General features: G+C 36.6%; 1 protein-coding gene across 1 annotated transcript in view; it reads left to right on the top strand.

Annotated features, from left to right (window-relative positions):
- The first annotated feature begins 1,079 nt into the window (after positions 1-1,079).
- SEC62 (SEC62 homolog, preprotein translocation factor) overlaps positions 1,080-21,556 on the top strand; it is a 28,023-nt gene continuing 7,546 nt past the window's right edge. The window contains exons 1-6 of the mRNA XM_020882111.2: positions 1,080-1,184; positions 9,039-9,147; positions 10,146-10,251; positions 15,892-16,096; positions 16,343-16,435; positions 21,279-21,339. Of these exons, the coding sequence (XP_020737770.1) occupies positions 1,149-1,184; positions 9,039-9,147; positions 10,146-10,251; positions 15,892-16,096; positions 16,343-16,435; positions 21,279-21,339 (610 nt within the window). The 5' untranslated portion in view covers positions 1,080-1,148. The remainder of the gene's footprint in view (positions 1,185-9,038; positions 9,148-10,145; positions 10,252-15,891; positions 16,097-16,342; positions 16,436-21,278; positions 21,340-21,556) is intronic.

The raw sequence follows: 21,556 nt of genomic DNA, 5'->3' as shown, positions 1-21,556 counted from the left end.
GACTGCAAGGAGATCAAACCAGTCCACCTAAAGGAAATCAGTCCTGAATATTCATTGGAAGGACTGGATGCTGAAGCTGAAACTCCAATACTTTGGCCACCTGATGCGAAGAACTGACTCACTGGAAAAGACCCTGATGCTGGGAAAGATTGAAGGCAGGAGGAGAAGGGGACGACAGAGGATGAAATGGTTTGAAGGCATCACCGACTGGATGGACCTGAGTTTGAGTAAGCTCTGGGAGTGGGTGAGGAACAGGGAAGCCTGGCCTGCTGCAGTCCATGGGGTCGCAAAGAGTCAGACACGACTGAGCGACTGAACTGACTCACTCAAAATAACAATAGTTATAACTAGTGTCCAAGGACCCTGCGGTCTTCTTAATTTCAACTTCTTAGATGTTCTCTATTTATCTTATTAGTTCCTCGTACCTCCCTGGGTTCTGACGCTTGGATTCTAAAAGTGCGTTTTGAAAGAACCAACGTGGAAAATGGAATGCGGAATCCAAAGTTTGTGTCAGATGAGCCCAACTACTCCCTACTTTGCATGGGGAAAGATAATTGGTCTTCAATCTAGGATGTGCCATCTACTAACTGAAGAGCCTTAGATAAACCAGTTCATATCGCTGCACCTCCGCTGTCTCAGTTTTCCCTCCTTCAAAATGGGATTAGTAGGATTTACAAATGGGGAATGGATAGGGCAGGGCTCACTGGCAAGAAAGGAAGTATCACAGTCAAAGACTGTCTAGAATTCCACAGGTCCCATTAAATCCTAGGGGGAAAGCTCCACCCCAAACCTACTGACTCCGAGGGGGTGGGACCCCGGAACCTGTATTTTAACAGCTTGCCAAGTGAGTCAGATGTCTAGTCAAGAGGACTCTTTCCAGTCCTCCAGCTCTTTGATCCACTTATTAACTTCCTTCTGGTCCCAGCGATTTCCAGTTCCCGCAAAAAAAAAAAAAAAAAGGAGCCGAGGATAGAGGGGAGAAAAAGCATATCCAGGGTCGGAGTGGCAGATACCGATCACTTGCCAGCTTCCCTCCTTCCCTGGCGCCAGCCGCCAGGTTACATAACGGATCCCGGGGCGCGCTCTCGCGAGGTTTCCACCGCCCCCGCCTCGCTCCACGTCAGAGGGAACCGGGCGGAGCGGCCAACATGGCGGAACGCAGGCGACACAAGAAGCGGATTCAGGTAGCAAAGCCAAACCCTGGGGTCGGGAGCTTTAGGGCGCTCGGAAGTGGAAGATGCTGGGAAAGCTCCCGGGAAGGGCGAGCGAAATCGAGGACGAGGTGGGGTGGGGTTCCACCGCGAGGCCGCAGGTTGTGGGCTGCGTCGTTGTGAGGGGCCTGAGGAAGGGCGGCGTTGGAGACGGCGGAGACAGGCGGAGGTGCTCGGGCTGCGGCGGAAGGCAGAAGGCGCTGCGCTCGGAATCGGCCGTGGAGGCGCGGCCGTCAGTTCAAGGTTCCGGTGGAGGCGCCGGCCTGGGCCTGTGCTGGGAGGTCAGCGCCCTCCGAGCGCAGACATCGACCCTCCCGAGCTCCTCCCCTCCCTTCTCCACCCCATCCTTTCGCCTTAGCTGTCCCGAAATTGAGGCCACGGTAACTAGGGTAGAAGAAGGCGGAGGAGTGATCTAAAGCTGCCCGTTCTTTGTGCGCGGATAGAAGGACCGTAGGAGGTGGGAGTGAGCGGGGTTTGGTCAGCTGCCCCGAGGCCCAGGCGGCGAACTGCGTATCCAGGTGTTCGTTTGCTTGTACCCTTCTTTCCTCTTTTTATTAACGTAAGCGTCCAGCTGAAGCTTTGTGGCTTTCAGCGACACAATGTAAATAAACAAAACTCTGGGTACGGCAACGAGCGGGTCGCGCCCAGGAACCTTTGACATGGCAGCGTGTCATCCTCATAACCTACATAGCATCCCTCCCTCATTCCACAGGCCTGTCATCTGTGTATTTCTTCCCTACAATTTTCCCCTGTTGTTCATGCTCTCTGCTGAGAGGATTAAACATGTGGAACATCTTCGACTCACGATGTGTCTCTCTTTGTTAGTTTATGTGCCTAGAAACCTTCATATCTCATCATAAATTGGGCATGTTGTAAATTGTTAATATGCTAATCACAAATTGTTACACTCAGTTTCTTTCTGTTCCTTACTATTTCATTGCTTAGAATGACTTTCCGTCTGATGTTTTATTTCCCCATTAAAAAAAAGTTTATCACTTAACTTACACCACGGGTGATTTAGGTATGCAAGTTAAAATTATCCTTAAAAGTCTGAAGTACTAGGGGAAAAAAGATGCCAGTGATCCGTAAAACTGGAATTTTGTAATTGGGCAGAAATAAGAGAGTAGTTTCAAATAGAGTACAGAACGGGACCAGAAAGAGAAAAATCCTGCCCCCTCCCCCAAGTTCAGACGGGCCATAAAACCAAAGCTTAAGTTTATTGTGAAAGAAGTTTATAATTATACTATTCCTAGTCTTTCAAAATTTAATGTTATTGGTCAGTTCTGGATACATAATATTTTCATTAGAATTTGTATTGAAGTTGTCAAATTAGTACTTACTGAATTTCTTATATTTACACATATGGTACATTTTATGGCCCTAAATAAACATTTTTTTTTTTTTTTAATTTCAACTGTTCTTTACTGTGGTCACAAAGGTGATCCTAATTTACTTTAAATAGCTGCTCTATTTCAATTGTGATCTCATATTAAGCAAAAAGATAGATTAAAAACTGGTATAGCAGTGGTAGTGACTGGAAGCTAAAACTTGAGCCATACTGTGCCAGTTTGTACCCCAGTGTCAGTAATTATTAGCTGTGTAACTTTCCAAATCCATAGGAAGGAATATTTACCTTGAAAAGTGATCCTCTTTGGGTTGTGGTTGAAAAAAATAGGTGAGTGGATGACTTGTTATTAAAGGTTATAAAAGCTATGAAAATAGTATTTGGCACATAACTCCTTTTTCCACCTCCCGGAGGATGAAGGGTTTAGGATAATTTTTTTTTGGTTTTTGCTAGGCACTGCTGAAGAAAGATTAACAGTTAGGTATTCAGTAAATAAACCTTTGAGTTGTGAGTGCTATAAAAAATTTTTACTTACTATTGTTTAATTGTGGATTAGCTAAGTATGTAAGGATCTGATTGTTAAAAATCAAGTTGTTATACTGCTAAGTGAAAATAAATGACACTTCTCAAATCCTCCAAATCCTAAGACTTTTGGACAAAAAGTTCTGTAATATCAACTCCATTTCCTGTTGTTTGTTACTTGATGTTTCATGTTTACAAAAGATTTTTACCTATAACAGAATTAGTGACCTTAAATTGTAATTTGTATGTTGGGGGAAAGGATTGCTACATGTAAGTTAAGGGTTTTAAAAAGTAGTTAATTTGTATGCTTTTTCTGGGATAGCCTAATTTTAGATTTCTGGTATTCTATCAAAGTTAGAAGCAAGAGGACTATTTTGTCACATTTCCTTCTTGGACTCACTTTACTGGCCACTGAAAACCAAAAGTGAGCTATGTGTTCATTGACATTACATTGGGAAGTTTTCTTGTTTGAGATTCCCGAGAGAGTAATCTCAATTCAAATTAATAAAATATTTGAAAACAAATTGTTAATTTTCTAAGATATGCAATCATGTAAGTTCAAGAACATACAATAAGTGCTTATAGATTAACAAAGTGCTGTTTACTAGAAAGGTTAGTTTAAAATCCTGGTACCATCAAATTTTAGAGTTGAAAAGGAATTTCAAACTGGGTTTTTTGGAAACCTCAGTAGCCACTACTATACTACCATTATCCCTCATCCTTTAAGCTACTGTGTAACTCTAAGCAAATGATTTATTCAAGATCTCCAGCTTTCAGATTTTAAGTTGAAACCTATTTGCATTTTCACAAATACTTTACACTGCTTGTGAAAGTGTTCGTCGCTTAGTCGTGTCTGACTGTGACCCCATGGGCTGTAGCCCACCAGGTTCCTCTGTCCATGGGATTCTCCAGACAGAAATACTGGAGTGGGTAGCCATTCCCTTCTCCAAGGGATCTTGCTGATCCAGGGATGGAACCCTGGTCTCCCACATAGCAGGCCAATTCTTTATCATCTGAGACAATACTGCTTGTATAAAAATACAAATTGACAGTTGGTGCCCTAATCTATTTCTTTTGCTCAATTTATTCAACAAGCTTATTTTTTACCTAAGATTATTTCTGTTGAATAAATCGATTTTAAAAATTTTTCATCATTTTGAGGGTAGGAGAATGAGGGGGCAGAAATTCTAAGTCAAAAATTCTGTAAGATTGAAGCCCATGGCTTACTGACTCTTGATCTAATTTTTTTTTTCTCAAAAAGTTTACCTTAAGTACCAGCTAAAATAATATATAGCTAGAAATGGTAACCCCAGTTTCATTGTTATATTTTTTAATGTTGATATATTCTGAAATAAAAATAGTATTTGTTAAATAATTTAAAAAGAAAGTTCTGCCCTAACTTTCCATTTTTGTAATTTTGGACTGTGAGTTGCAACCACTGGCATCTTGGTGTTTGGGTTGGCAGTCCACCCTCAAAATGTATTGGTTCTTTGCTTGCTCATTCTAAGATACTTGGGCTCATTCATTGAGCTACAGAGTTCTCTTCATTTGAGGGTTAATAAACTGGTTTCTCTTTTTTAGTGGGTGATGCTGTTCCCAAACAGCCTTCAATTTTGTCATTAGATTTCTAGAAAAGTTAGGAAAATATTCTGAAGACTTATTCCCATCCAAAGGGAACAAAGGGGAGTTACTATAGTCTAATGTATATGTAGACAGGAAGAGGCTAAGACTGTTTCAGCCTGCAGCAGGGGAGCAGTGAGAATGATTCCATGGGGGACTTTTCTGTGTTACTAGCTTCCCAAGTCAGGTAATCCTGGTGTGCTTCAGTAACAATCTTTCTGGCTTCAAAGCCCCAGCAGATGGCACAAATCCTAAAATCTCAGAGGCAGCCTACAATATGTATAAGTTATATGTGGTATAATGAACATGTCATATTTCACAGGAGATAATAGTTTTTTAAGGATTTGAACTTGGAGGAACAAGGAAGATATCAGTTCTGTTGTACAAATATCTTGTTAAGAATGCTAGTCAGATGTTTTAGGGAAGTTACTGATACTTTAAGCAAGTATCAGTGAATAAGAAACTCTGTGGCTAGTTGAGAGAGATTATCCAAGTCCATGTTTTCTGGGCCTTTTCTGTTTATTCATGCTTCAGTTCAGTTCAGTCGCTCAGTCGTGTCCGACTCTTTGCGACCCCATGAATCTCAGCGCAGTAGGCCTCTCTGTCCATCACCGACTCCTGGAGTTTACCCAAACTCATGTCCATCGAGTGGGTGATGCTATCCAGCCATCTCATCCTCTGTCGTCCCCTTCTCCTGCCCCAATCCTATTCATGCTTAGTAGTGCCTTTACCAAGGATGGGAAGAAAAGGAAGATAGAATGCTTGAGGATGTTTTTGCAGTTGTGGAAAAGAGCCTGGTGAACTTGAAGTTAATTGTTAAAATGAGGTTTTTAAACTGTTGTGGATTCATGTAGAATCAGATTCCCTACTGTATAATAATAGAGTGAACTTTTCAGTTTCTTTTGTATCCTTATAACATATTTTACATGTGATGCCTGTATCAGCAGTCAGTAGATTGGTACCATGTTTAGTTAATGGTTTGAGTGTTAGTATGAGTGTAGACTTGTCATGCCTAAGGTTGATGTGATTGTTTCCTCCCCAGAATAACCTTCATCCTGAAATTCTGTTGTTGAAAAACTGTCCTTTTAGTTGATCAGACTAGAAATTTGACATCTTTTACTAAGTAATTTCATTCATCCTTTATCTTTGAGTCCTTCCTGTCTGTTCTACATTTGAAATGTTTCAAATATCAAAATCCTTCTTAGTCCAGAGTATCATATCACATCTTACTTGAATACTAACTAGTTTCCCTGCCTTATGCATTTATTCTCCAGTTCATTCTACATGTAGGCTCCAAAATAGAATCTCAGTCATTTTTTTTCTCATTATGTCCTCCTAGTCAAAAACTTTCTGTGACTTACAGGGTAAATTTGAAATGTCTCAGAATGCTTTGAATAAATAGTAATTTAGCCCTATTGTACTTAACATCAACTTAGCCTCACAATGCTTTCTAACTTGTCTCCAATGAAACCAAAAATTTTTTTTCATTTATTTTTATTTGTTGGAGGCTAATTACTTCACAACATTGCAGTGGGTTTTGTCATACATTGACATGAATCAGCCATGGAGTTACATGTATTCCCCATCCCTGAAACCAAATTTTATGCTCATTTTCAGCCACAGTTTTTTTATACTATTAATTCAGCTTATCCTAAATTTGTTCATCTTTCAGAATCTAGGTCCCTCTTCCAGGACATCTTTTATAGCTCCCATTTTGTACTCCTAAAATATTTTTTCTGCCACTCATTTTGAAAAATAACAGTTGTTGTTTTGGATAGTTATAACATAATGTAGGTATTGTGCCTTAGCAAATTTTTAGTATTAACTGTAGCACCCAGTGGTATTTTAGGGTAAACAACTCAGTAAGTGTATGTTTGAACAATTTACGTTTATCACGACTTCTCCCCCACATATCATTTTTAATCAAGCATATCCTTATAAGTAACAACTTATCAGTCAACTGGATAAATCTTTAGATTGACAACAGATGTATTAACTGAGGGAAAAATTAAACATATATGGGTATGATTATAAAGTAGAATTGGTCTCTATAAAGCCAATTATACTATCTTATTATTTCCAACTATTTATATAGTGTGACTTTTTTGGCTGTAAATGAACATACAGGATATTGTTTACTAATAGATGAGGCTTCTAGAAATTCAGTGTGTTACTCAGGCATAATTAAATACTATCATTTTACATATACTAATGTATTTTAGTGTGATTTCAAAAACCAAAATATAGAATACTTTTTAGCTTGTGAGAACTATTTTGTGAAAGTGAAAGTTGCTCAGTCTTGTCCAGCTCTTTGCGACCCCATGAGCTGTATAGTCCATGAAATTTTCCAGGCCAGGATACTGGAGTGGACTGGACCCCAGATTAAATAATTATGAACACTGTAGATGGTAGTAAACTTGGTAGTGTTAAAGTTTGAATTTACAGTTTTTTAAGATTCTGTTTTTCTGCGATACTTGTTTTTACATATAAAACTAAAGGTCTTTTATTCTTATTTGGTTTTTATTATAGTCTTCATTTGGATTGAATGTTTGGGGTTTTTAGTTTTTCTTTTTTTTTTAATTTTTATTTTATATTGGAGTATAGTTGATTTACAGTGTGTGGGCTTTTAATTATTATTGTCACAGATAGTAACCCACAAATGAGGTAGTATGAGAGTATAAAAATCATGCACTGTTTGAAGCAGAGAAGTTGGGAAATGCAAAGGAAGAAATCCGAGAAGTAGCTGCCTGGTGACCCAACAGCAGGGTACAGATTTTCACTTCATCTCACAAATTACTCTTCTTCAGGGTAAAGTTAAAGCTGAGACTTTGTTAGTTGTCCCTTATTTTCCACAAACATAACTGAATTCAGACTTATTTGAAATTTGTGGAAAAACTGACGTAAATACAGATGATTTACATAGTTTATTTTTCCTGTTTTGTATTATTAGAATGTCTTGCCTAAAAGATAAATGTCTTCAGCATTATTTGTTCTCAGCAGTCTAGATTCTTGGCAGTTCATTCTTCACTATTATTTGGCACTTTATTCATTTCAAGAAATAGACCTTCATGAAATCATTCACATTTAAATTACACATTGCTAGAAATATTGCTTGAGTTCTGTATGTATTGTGCTTAAAAGTGTGAAGACAATGCTTTTATTTTGATACTAGTAACTTACAGCAGTAAGACAACTTCTAAAGGTAAAAAAAATGAGATATATATACAAATGTAAGTTCTCATTTTCTTCAGTATATGAGTGGGGAGAATAAGTACACTGCTTTTAACTACTCGAAAGTAGTTCAGGAGGTAAGGAAATAAAAACAAGATGGGAAATGATAAACAATGAAGTGGTAGAAAATTCGGAAGAAGGAATGGGAAAATTTTAGAAAACAAGGAAGGATTAAAGCAGCCCTTTCAAAACTCTTTGTTCACTTCTGTTAATTAGTTCTTAAAGTGAAAGTCACTCAGCCATGTCCGACTCTTTGCGACTCCTGGACTATACAGTCCGTGGAATTCTCCAGGTCAGAATACTGATGTGGCTAGCCATTGTCTTCTCCAGGGGATCTTCCCAACCCAGGGATCTAACCTAGGTCTTTTACATTGCAGGTGGATTCTTTACCAGCTGAGCCACCAGGGAAGCCCAGTTAGTTTTAAATGAGATTATAATTTACTTGTCTATTGCATTTTTATTTTTGCTTTACCTCTGTTCAGAAAGGAAGAAGAAAGGCAAGGTGAGAAAGGATTCCCCGACAGTATCTAGAATTTGTAACCCTAAAGGGAAAGGGAATACAAATCTTCAGCATCTCAAGTAGTGTCTTGTATCTGGGACCACAGTGGGACAGCCATCTTTGGTTAATTTGAGAACTCCTCCTGCAATCTCTAGTCTTTTGTTTAGGGTACGTAACTTTGGCTGTTATTTAACATTTATTTTTGGCACCTGTTTCTACTTACTTTGACATTTGGGCACTCACTATTGACAACCTCTTAATGTTTTGAATTATTGTCTTGTAGCTTGTAAAAAGAGACCAGGCAAGGGTAAAGATGAACTGGTACAAAGTGGTTACCATGCTGGAAAAACAACTCAAAATAAATGCCTTGTAGCTGAGGCCAAGAGACAGGCAACTTTGGGCCCTGTCAACTTGTATTTGAAAGATGTGTAATTTTTAAAATCTCCATTCTGTCTTTTGTATAGATTACCAGGTCTGATCTAGAAAAAGCTTGAAAGAAAGGCCTGTAGTACACTTTAAAAGATTTTCAGAAAAGATCTTTAATTTATTCTTCAGTGTATGAATGTCTCAAGTAAATGATTACATTAAATTTAATATTGTTACTTTGCAGGAAGTTGGTGAACCATCTAAAGAAGAGAAGGCTGTAGCCAAGTTTCTTCGATTCAACTGTCCAACAAAGTCCACCAATATGATGGGTCACCGGGTTGATTATTTTATTGGTAGGATTTCATATTTTAAATTATGTTAGTGTACATATTTTATAAAGATATCTAATTTGGGAATAGGCAGATGTTTTAAAAGTGCTTTGCAAGAATGATTGATGAAGCTAGGTGAGGGGCATATGGCATGTGCTTATCCTGTTCTTTCCTTTCATGATTAAAAATGTCAATGGTAAAAGTACTTTTTAATGACATTTGAGATATTTTTAAATAGAAGAAGTTTTATTTTCAGTATTAATTTTTAATCAGATAGTACATGTACTTAATGATAACTTTTTAAAAAAACTCCAGCATAGAATTCAGTGTGAAACCAGTCTGTTGGAACCAAGTTGGGAGCTGCTTTTGTTCTTCATATAATCTGAACAACTTCATTATAAGCTAATATCATCTGTAATATTGCCCCATAACTTATAAGTCAATAGTTGTTGAGTTTGCCTGTCTGATCAATTAAGATTGAATTGCCATTATCAAGAAGAGATTCCTTTATGTTTTCTTTAGTGCTATGATTAATGATTTTGCTAGTCGTTAAAGGTTTGAAAAATAGACGTGCTGTTCTTTTCAGATCTCATCTATTTAGCTTTTTCTAGTGACAGTAGATTGTTCACAGAACTTATTCCTTGGTGGGTAAAGCTTAGAGACAGAATTTCTTTCACTGTGGTAGAGGATGATTTTTGGTTTGTCCTATATTTTGATTGTTTGATAAAAGTGATATTTACATTATTTTGAACTTTTTAAAGAACATTTTCTCGTTAATTTATTATTGCTTGAGTTAATATTTTTGATTTATCATTTATTTCACAGCATTACTTTAAAAAGCTGCTTATCAGTATGTTTCACAAATTGAGCTATTTGTCATGATTGTGTCAGACTTAAATTTTCTGTTGAACTTGGTTTTATTTTCGAATGCCAGAATGTTGAAATTTGCCTTATAGAATATTATTTAGATAGACTGAAGTTCTGCTGTATACTAAATTTAAAACAATTAATCTCTTCTTTAGCTTCAAAAGCAGTGGATTGCCTCTTGGATTCAAAGTGGGCAAAGGCCAAGAAAGGAGAGGAAGCTTTATTTACAACAAGGGAGTCTGTGGTTGACTACTGCAACAGGTACTGTTTCTTTCTTAGTGAAGGATAATGTGAATAGTAATTTAAAAATGGTCTCCATGGTCCTAAAGCTCCTTCTCTGTTTTCATCATTTAGTTCTGTTACAACAGAGCTCAAGCATGACTTTTAAGTGTAACTTGGATATCTTCAGTACTTCAGGAACTGTGTTTATTTGGAATTAAACCATTATATTTTTATAGTTTTTATTTGTGTTCTGTTAAATTTGTACACTTGCAGGCTGACTGAACTGAGGGATCAGCAATAAAAAAATCATACACAAATCATACACCAGTGCCTATTGGGAACATAAAAGTTCTTTCTTTTCTAGAGAAAACAGGTGGGGAGTCTTTTCCAAAACTTTGTCAGGGATTCCTAATTGACCTGTTGTCCCTGTTGTTTGTGTGTCTACCCACTGAGCCATTAGCTAGGTACACTCTTCTATTTTGTTTGTGATTGCTATTGTATTCCTTATGAAATCAAAGCAGCTGTGACATCTATCTTTTCTTGATTCCGAGATGAAGTATAGACAATTTAGTAACATGCCATGTTTTTTATAGGTACTTCTTCTTTGGGAAAAACTTTTCATGGTGAATGGTGTAAAAAAAAATCCGTTTTCTGGGAGTCCAGTGGTTAGGACTCTGTGTTTCCACTGCAGGAGCCACAGGTTCGGTCCCTGGTGAGGAATCTAAGACCCCTCATGCCATATGATATGGGCCCCCCCCCCAAAAAAAATCACTTTTCTCTTGGAAAGAAGTATGCTGGTTTTGTCCCCCCCCCACACACTTTTTCCCCTTGGTTTATTTACTACTTAAACATATTTATTAAGATGTTGGTAAATCAGATTGTTTCTGTGACAGTGAATTTTATAATTGGTGGGAATTTGACATTTTAGATTATCTTATATATTTAGTGGGGAGATACACACAGCACTTACTAATATATTGATTAATGGCATTTAAAGTGGCAGCCACATTTTAAGTCCTCAGTCACTGAGTTGTGTCTTAGTCTTTGTGACCCCAAGGACTGTAGCCTGTCAGGTTCCTTCTGTTCGTGGAATTTTCCAGGGAAGAATAGTGAAGTGAGTTGCTATTTCCTTCTCCAGGGAACCTTCCTGACCAAGGGATCAAACTTGAGTATCCTGCATTGGCAGGCAGGTTCTTTACCATTGAGCCACCTGGGAAGCAGCAGCCGCATGAGAACCCTCTTAAAAAACAGTGAGAAAAAAAATTTCAGTCTGTCTTCTAAAGCTGTAAAGTTGAAGAATTGTTAAATGTTTCTTAAAATTCTTACCTGCCGAAAAAAAAAAAAAAAAATTCTTACCTGCCAGGAATTCCCTGGTGGTTCCATGGTTAAGACTCTTACTTTCACTGCCATGGGCCTGGGGTTCGATCCCTGATTGGGAACTGAGATCCCACAAGCTGTGCTACACAGCCAAAAAAAATTCTTAGCTGCCCAAAAACTGGAGTCATTAATGGACCTTTCAGAAATAAAGTTTCATTGTTGGGACAGGGATTAGCTAACAGCATGCAGTCACTATTTTCCTTTGTAGCCATCTGTGTATTAGAACTCCAAAGTGCAAATTTCCCCACCTGCCTCAAAACAGACTTATTTTTTATACATAGTATAAAAACTAGAAGATGCTGTAAATGCACAAACAGAGAAGTTAAATCACTTACCAAAGTCACAAAGCTAGTAAGTGGCAAGCCAAAAGTCTAAATCCAGCCATTTGGCTTTGTAGTATAGTCCATGTTCTTAACCACTGCCCTATACTATCTCCTCCAAAATAATGATCCATTTAATGAAGCAAAAATTAAGATGAAGGATTAACCTGTCAGTATTATTTGAATATTAGTGCTTGCTTTGGCAGCACATAACGCTAAAATTTAATATAAAATCTGAGCCCAACTCTCTGAGATAAGCAGCCAGTATTAATACGTTTCTCTTGGCCTTTTGGGAGACTTGATACTTTGTTATATGAAAAGCAAAAAAAAACTTGAGTACGGAGATGGTTCTAGCAATACACTCACATTTTGTCGTATATGTTATTCCCATTCGTATCAAGCTTTCTGTGTCCTTTTCGCACTAAGATAGAGAAGCATAAATTTTTCAAAGCCGCTTCCAATAATAACCGTAGAGACCTCCGGATGGCCAGCCCCCGCGGGCTCCTGACTGGACTACCGGCAAGAGCGCAGAGAGGCGCTGGTCCCGCCTCATCCTGAGGTGTGCTTGAGGGGCTGAGGAAACAAGGGAACAGGAGACTGCAGTGTGATGCACAGAACGGTCTTCTCTAGTGTGGTCCATGCCTCTTCATGGCCTGGTGCAAGTACAGACTCTTACATCTTTTATCTAGTGCCATCCTCACCTTCCTGTGACCGTGCATCTCCAACCCCCCAGTCCACTAATGTCCTTTTCACTCTCATTCATTACCACGCTCATTCTCTTTTCTGGTCTTTTTTTGGTAATAACTACCACTTTCCCCACATGGTTCTATCCTGCCTGCCGATAAGTCCCCCACATTCCATCTCTACCATTTAGTATTCCCCAGGTCCTCTAGCTTACATTAATCTAATATTCTACAGAATTTTTAAAGGTAGTATCATGCAGTTTGGTCCTTAACTGTTTAAATAGATTTGTTACATGTGCGGGTTTTTTTTTTATTTCTTGCCTACTAAATCTGAAGGCAGTTGGAGGACTGTTTTATACTTGACTGTAACTCCACAGCAGTTAGCTCAATGTGGGCATTTAATAAAACCTCACCCTTGTTAGATAAGTTAAAGTCCTAAACACATGTCTGGCATTTAGTAAACATTTATTAAACCTGGAAAAAAATTAAGAGGTGAAGAAAAGTAATAAGCAATTTAGTGACATTTTGCAGGCTGCTTTTAATCCATTTATTTATTCTATAAATACTTATCAGGTATCTATTATAGGCCAGGCCTCAGGAATACAAAGATAACTGTGACTTGGTTCTTGCCTCCAAAGCACATATTGTAGTCTGTTAGAGAAGATTTGTGACTAATTACAATACAGTGTGTTCTGTAAGAAAGAAAGGAGGAAACTTTAATAGCCTCACAGAGAAAATGTTTTAATAAAATTTTGAAACATAAAATAGATGATTACCCAGCAAACAATAGGGTAGTGGACATTTGATCCTGGCAGAGGGCATAGAACATCCTGAGTTAGGAAAGTATGAGTAGTCTGTGAAAAATGTCAGTTTATGTACATGATTTGTTCTGTACGGTGTGTTTAAAGCTAAATAAATTGAGGCACTGATTGTATTACAATGGTAAGTGTCATCTCATTTTTTGAGGCATATGGTGATTTGAAGTAGACATTCTCTATCAAGGACTAAGTCAATGATTCTACTTATTAATGAATGGAATGAGGGTATAATGTAATGATTTATAAACCAAATGTGTTTTCTCTATTAAATGAAATTAATGATTTCACTACAGCACTAGTGATGGCTAACATTGAGAACATGCATTCCAGGCACCATGGTAAAAATCTGTATGCGTCTCATTTAGTTCTAGAAACCCCTATGAAATAGATACCCCATTCTAGAAATATACTAAAATTAAGTAACTTAACCCAGTACTGCATAGCTGATTAAGTGGTAGAGGCGATATTTGAACCCATCTACCTGAATGTGAATTTCTCATTACCAATTTGATTGGTTAATAATCTTACTTTTCTTCATGGGGCGGAGCAGCTGTGCAGGAGCAGTAACAGAAGTAGATGCTCCTGCTGATTCTGTCCTCTTCTGTAACTGCTTGTCGAGGGAAGAATTGTTTTTTCTGCTAAAGTTCTGTGGTTTATTTTTAAAATTATTTATTTATTGATTAAGAAAATTTTTTTCACTAAAGCAAAGAAAACTTTGAGAAAGCAAAGAAATTTGAGAAAACTGAAAATGATGCAGAAGAAAATCCAAATTACTAATGATGTTGCCTAAGGAATAATTACATTACCATTTGAGACTATATATTCAAGTATCTATATGTATACACATGTACTCTTAATATATGGAGAGCTATAATATGAACTGTAGTATGAAATGCTGCTCTTCAATTAACATACAGTGAGTAAGATATATTTTCATTTCATACTAAATTGTAATGAATGAAGCTGATAGAAAATCTGGAAATTATATAAGTGAAAAATAAAGAAATTAGAATATTTTCATTATAAATTTTTGTAAGAAAGTCTGAAGTAGAATGAAAATTAAAGTTTCCCCCCCTCATTCAGATACTCACCACTACTCTTAAATCTCACTTTCTACTCATAAGTAGTTAAATATTAAGGGTCTCATTTCAGATTTTTACTTGTTTACATATATGTGTATATATAAACAGATATTCATATATGTATGTGTAGTAGATATTAATGCTAGATTCTTTGGGGACATTTCAGACAGTTGCACAATTATATGCTATATAGCTCTTAACAAGAAGAAGTACAAATGAGGAGACCTAGAAATGAGCTTTTTGACAGTGTTCATGGGATGGTCTTAATTGGGCAGCAGAAAGAAACCCAGCCAAGCAGGTCAAAACACAGGTAGGCACAACATAAGGATCAGAAATAAGTGATATTTGGCCAGGAAGGAAGCGTCTAGTTAGCAAGTGATATGATGTGTTGGAGCGGGCACCAGTAGAGGTAGAAAGGTGGATAGTTACCATTAACAGGCCCAGCTGATGGCAGTGAGACCTAGCTTCTAGGTTGTGTTTTGATAGTTATCCTTTACCAAGACAGTAATGAAGGAACAAATGAAGAACTCTGAAACTGGAACATAAGATTTGAAAAGGTTTTCTTTTAGATGATAAAAATAAGTGTAACCAGTTGCTTGAGTAGGATTAGAAAAGATTGAGTCAACCAAGGTTGACTTAATTTGGCCTCAGCTGAGCTTCTAAACTCATCAGATAAGAAAATGAACAACAGCAACAACAAAAGAACAACAACAAAACAGAACAAAGCAAGCCTCTCACTCTTAAGTTTATAACAAATATAACATGAATTGTATTAGAAGAAAAAAATGCTGTGGATAGGATAACAGAATTTGTTGAGAGAAACACACAGTGCTGTCTTACCAAATATTTTGTACAGTTTTTATCGTGATACTATGAAGAATTGTTTTCAGAAATCTCAGCATATTTAATTATTCATTATTTAATTGAAGATACTTCATTATAGTGGTAGGCTGAATAGTTAGGTACGTGGAGAGAAGAAAATAACATCAAGAAAGACATCTGAAAACACAATTTGACTTAACAGATCATGGGCACATCTTTAATCTGTTAACATTTAACTGTTTTATTTATTTTCCCCATATATTTATATTCCACTTATGTCCACTCTTGAATTTGAGACTTAACTTTAATTTTGATTACTCCTTATGAACCTAAAGAAAAACTTAAGGAATCTCATTAAATTATATAGTTGAAAATTAGATTTCATATAATCAAGTTGACTGCATAAGTTTTCGAATAGACTGTTTTTCCATGTTGTAACTTCCAAGTTGTAATTTTTCTTGTGAATTGCCAATGTATGTCTTTCTTTGTTCACTTTATTCAGGTTTTGATATTTTTGCTTTTCTGTCTACATCTACATAATGAATAGGGAATATAATGTCATACCTTTTTTTTAAAGGCTTTTAAAGAAGCAGTTTTTTCATCGGGCACTAAAAGTAATGAAAATGAAGTATGAGAAAGACATAAAAAAAGAAAAAGAGAAAGGAAAAGCTGAAAGTGGAAAAGAAGAAGATAAAAAGAGCAAGAAAGAAAATCTAAAGGATGAGAAGACAAAAAAGGAAAAAGAAAAAAAAAAAGATGGTGAAAAGGAAGAATCCAAAAAGGTGATTTCAACTAGAATTTAGTAAAAATAAAAAAGTTATTACATGCACATTATCACTACTGGCATATCAAGACCTTTAAAATCTCATGCAGCAGCCACTTAAACCATATTAGAGTTTTTATAAATACCGTGATTGAGAATTTTTATTTCTGTGTCTCATATAGTAAAACTTGGAGTATATGAATGTCATATTCCTTTTTGCTTGTTTGTAAACACTTTTTCTTCTATTCAACTTGTTTTTTAATAGGAGGAAACTCCTGGAACTCCCAAAAAGAAGGAAACCAAGAAAAAATTCAAGCTTGAGCCCCATGATGATCAAGTTTTTCTGGATGGAAATGAGGTGAGAGTATCTACTTTATAAGTAGAAATCCAATTTTCCATAGGAGTTTTTAGAATTATCTTTGATGCCTTCACTAAGAAAAGAAGTAATTCAGATAAATTTAACCATGTAAATATAAAATCTATCCTTTTTAAAAATGAATTTCTCTGAATTTAAATTTATAAAAAATTTATTAAATCAGTCAGAAGTATATTCAGTTGTCTATGATAGGTAGAAAACATGAAATAACAGTGACTTAAGATGGATACTTACTTCTCTGTCATTAATGAAACCTGCTTGTAAGCAGATACAGCAGCTCCATGGTGGATCTGAAGTTTTCTGCCTATGTGAGGCAGTTAGTAAAGATTATCTCATGGTCCAAAATGACTGCCAGCCTTATATATGCATCCAAAGGAGGGAAGGAAAGTGAGAGACATGCTTCTTTTTTAAGGATACTATCCAGAAAACTGGCACTTTCATTTCTGCATGGATTCCGTTGGTCAGAACCTACTCATGCTCATACCTTCCTGCAGTAAAGCCTTAGAAACATGATTTTTATACTGGGTGATCCTTTGCCCATTAAAATATAGGGTTTCCGTTACAATCAAAAGGAAAAGAAGCAGAATGGTTAATGAGGAACACATACTGGTTTCTACCTCTCACAATTAGACACATTACTATAAGTGTCTAAAATTTTCAACATTACCTGATGCTTTACTCAAAATCATTACAATGTATTTAATAGAATGTTTGTGTGGTGGTAGTCTTCCATGAAGACTACTTAATTTAGTCATTTAACCATTACAAAAACATTTAGTTATATACTAGCCATTGAGTTGTGAATTTCTTGCTATGCTTAATACAAAGGTAGTATAAATTTTAAAAGTAGTGGTTCTTATAGCTGTGAGCTTGAAATTCTGGTAAGACTTTTCAGAAAACATGTACATTAGGCTCATTCCAGTTTGCATGAGGATCTCTAGGATGGAATCTAGAGTGTGTATGTGTGTGTGTTTTGTATTACATTTCCCTGGGTGATTCTGATGTGAAGCCCTGTTTAAAAACCAATGTAATAGAAGACCACAGGTCTTTCTTAATGTGAAAGCTCAAATGCCTTCAGCTAAACATCAGGTTAACGCTATGCCAAGTCATTTTAACAGGTGCTGGGAATAGCATGATAAAAACAAAATTCTCTTCTTGAAAACTCTTTTCTTTTAGTCTAGCAAGCATACAAACCAGACATACTTCATTTTGTTGTGCTTCAGAGATAAAGTGTTTTGGGAGGGGGTTTTGTTTTGGTGTTTGTTTGTTTGTTTGTTTCACAAGTTGAAGATTTACAGCAGCCCTACATTGCAGTCTATCGATGCAGTCTATTGACTCATCTTCGTAACAACATTTGCTCACTTTGTATGGGTCACATTTTGGTGTTTCTCACAATATTTCAAATCCTCTTCCAGCAAAAAAAAATATGACTCTCTGAAGGCTCTGATGAAGGTTAGCGTTTTTTAGCAATAAAGTATTTTTTACTTAGGGTATGTACATTGCTTTCTAAGACATGGTACTATTGTACACTTAATATTGACTATAGTATAATGTAAATGTACCTTTCATATACACTGGGAAAACCAAAAAATAAAAAATTGTATTATTGCGGTATTATTGGAGCTAATCTTGCAATATCTGAAGTATGCCTGTACTGTATTATGACATGGATAGTATTATGATGGGAGAATACCAATCAGGGATGGTTAATCTAATCAAAAGAGGTTTAAGGATGGTCTGGAGATCCTGGACACCACTTAGGGCTGAGCCGTGAAGGATGACTGGCAGATTGCCAGGTACACTGCAAAGGAGTTAGAAGCCTATTAAACAAAGGAAGCAGCCTGAGCAAAAGCTTGGGTGCTTGCATGCCCAAAAAGGCTAAGGTTTTATTCTGTACAAAGAAGTATGCTTTCAAACTTTTTAAAAAATTTTATCTATTTTTTAGTTGAAGGATAATTGCTTTACAGAATTTTGTTGTTTTCTGTCAAAACCAACATGAATCAGCCACAGGTATACATATATCCCCTCCCTTTTGAACTTCCCTCCCATCTCCCTCCCCATCCCACTCCTCTAGGTTGATGCAGAGCCCCTCTTTGAGCTTCCCGAGACATAACAGCAAATTCCCGTTAGCTATCTATTTTACATATGGTGATGTAAGTTTCCATGTTACTCTCCCCATACGTCTCACCTTCTTTTCCCCTCTCCTCATGTCGGTAAGTCTGTTCTCTAGTTCTGTTTCTCCATTGCTGCCCTGCAAATAAATTCTTCGGTACCATCTTTCTAGATTCCGTATATATGCATTAGTATACAATATTTATCTTTCTCTTTCTGACTGACTTCACTCTGTATAATAGGCTCTAGGTTCATCCACTTTATTAGAATAGACTCAAATGCATTCCTTTTTATGGCTGAGTAATACTCCATTGTGTGTATGCACCACAACTTCTTTATACACTCATCTATCGATGGACATCTAGGTTGCTTCCATGTTGTAGCTATTGTAAATAGTGCGGCAACAAATATAGGGGTACATATGTCTTTATCAGTTTTGGTTTCCTCAGGGTATATGGCTAGGAATGGGATTGCTGGGTCATATGGTGGTTTTATTCCTAGTTTTTTAAGGAATCTCTATACTGTCTTCCATAGTGTCTGTACCAATTTACATTCCCACCAATAGTGCACAAGGGTTCCCTTTTCATCACACCCTCTCCAGCATGTTTTTTGTAGACTTTTTGATTATGGCCATTCTGACTGGTGTGAAGTGATACCTCACTGTAGTTTTGATTTGCATTTCTCTAATAATGAGCAATATTGAGCATGTGTTAGCCATCTGTTTGTCTTCTTTGGAGAAATGTCTAGCTCTTCTTCCCACTTTTTGATTGGGTTGTTTGTTTTTCTGATATTGAGTTGTATAAGCTGCTTGTATGTTTTGGAGATTAATCCTTTGTCAGTTGTTTCATTTGCTGTTATTTTCTCCCATTCTGAGGGTTGTCTTTTCACCTTGCTTATAGTTTCCTTTGCTTTGCGAAAGCTTTTAAGTTTAATCAGGTCCTACTTGTTTACTTTTGTTTTTATTTCCATTATTCTAGGAGGTGGGTCATAGAGGATCTTGCTTTGATTTGTGTCATCGAGTGTTCTGCCTGTGTTTTCCTCTTAAGAGTTTTATGTTTCTGGTCTTACACTTAGGTCTTTAATCCATTTTGAGTTTATCTTTGTGTATGGTGTTAGGAAGTGTTCTAATTTCATTCTTTTACATGTAGCTGTCCAGTTTTCCCAGCACCACTTATTGAAGAGGCTGTCTTTGCCCCATTGTGTATCCTTGCCTCCTTTGTCAAAATAAGGTACCCACAGGTACATGGGTTTATTTCTGGGCTTTCTGTCTTGTTCCATTCATCTATATTTCTGTTTTTGTGCCAGTGCCATACTGTCTTGATGACTATAGCTTTGTAGTATAGTCTGAAGTCAGGAAAGTGGATTCTTCCAGCTCCATTCTTCTTTCTCAAGACTGCTTTGGCTATTCGAAAATTACTAGAGCTAATCAGTGAATTTAGCAAAGTTGCAGGATACAAAAACAATACACAAAAATCACTTGCATTCCTATATGCTAACAATGAAAAATCAGAAAGAGAAATTAAGGAATCAATCCCATTCACCATTGCAACAAAAGGAATAAAATATCCAGGAATAAACCTACCTAAGGGAAACAAAAGAAATATATACAGAAAATTATAAGACACTGTTGAAAGAAATCAAAGATGACATAAATATATGAAGAGATATTCCATGTACCTGGGTAGGAAGAATCAATATTGTGTGACTCTACTACCAGATGCAGTCTACAGATTCAATGCTATCCCTATCAAATTAACATGGCATTTTTCACAGAACTAGAAGAAAAAATTTCACAATTCACAGGGAAACACAAAAGACCCTGAATAGCCAAAGCAGTCTTGAGAAAGAATGGAGCTGAAGGAATCACACTTTTAAAGATGGGAAATGTCTTTTAAAATTTGTTTCTTTAGAGTGCTAAGTGGCAGAAGTGATATCTGTAGATCTGATTTCCGGAATAAACATGCAGAGTTAAAAAAGAGGATTGTTGGAACTAGATCAAAAAGACAGTAGCAAAGAGCTTTGGTCAAAATAGAACCAGGAAATGGAAGAGTGCTGTTATTTATAAAAACCAAGAGAATAAAACTAAGAGTTTTATGGTTGATGAACAGAATTTAACTATTCTAAATGAAATTTCTGTTGTATAAAGTAAGCTTTAAAGCAGTGGTTCCCAGCTTTGGGGCTGCAGATCCTCTGTGGGGAGCTGGCAATAATATTGCAGAGAGTCATAGAATCTTTTATGTTCACTGAGCATAATCTTTAATAATGGTCCTTTGTGTCTCATCAGTTGGAGAGAACAGGGTGGGATTGAGAGCTGATGGATCTGTCATAGGGCCTGACTGCAATCTGTCTTAACTGTGCTCTTTGATTGAGTCTACTCTGCTCATGCCTATATACATCATTACCATAGGGACAGAAGGCTGTACAATTGCTTGTCTTTAAGTTGAATAAGTAATGGTTAAGTAATGGTCTGCACCCAGGAGTAAATTGTTAAAAACATGCAAGTACATGGAAGTGTACTTAACTGCATTTGATTTATAGTTTTAAAAATAATTTTCTAACTGAATATATACCCAGGAAACCACTGCTACCAAAGAAAAAGTCTTTGAAATTTGTTTAATTTTTAAGTAGTTCTTATGTGTTAATAGGTGGGAACTAATTGTTGATCTGATGTGATCTTAGAACTTTAAGCACTGGAGTTTCTTGATTCTTCTAGGTATTTGTGTGGATCTATGACCCAGTTCACTTTAAAACATTTGTCATGGGATTAATTCTTGGTAAGTACACTCTCTAAAATTTAGAAAGGAAAGTAAACAATACAGAAGTCAGAAAATGTTTAACATAAAATAGCTATTTTTTAAAAGTACATTTTAAATAAAGCCAGAATATAAATGATAAACTGAGGAAAATATTTGCATTACTTTAAAGCAAAGATCTTTAAGAAATTAACAGCCTGCTAGAAAAATGGTTAAGGTAGCTCACAGATAAAGAAAT

This window comes from Odocoileus virginianus, chromosome 4, assembly GCF_023699985.2.
Source record: "Odocoileus virginianus isolate 20LAN1187 ecotype Illinois chromosome 4, Ovbor_1.2, whole genome shotgun sequence".
In the NCBI taxonomy this organism is placed as follows: Eukaryota; Metazoa; Chordata; class Mammalia; order Artiodactyla; family Cervidae; genus Odocoileus; species Odocoileus virginianus.
Note: the sequence above shows the minus strand (reverse complement) of the source record. Positions and strands in the feature narration are given on the sequence as shown.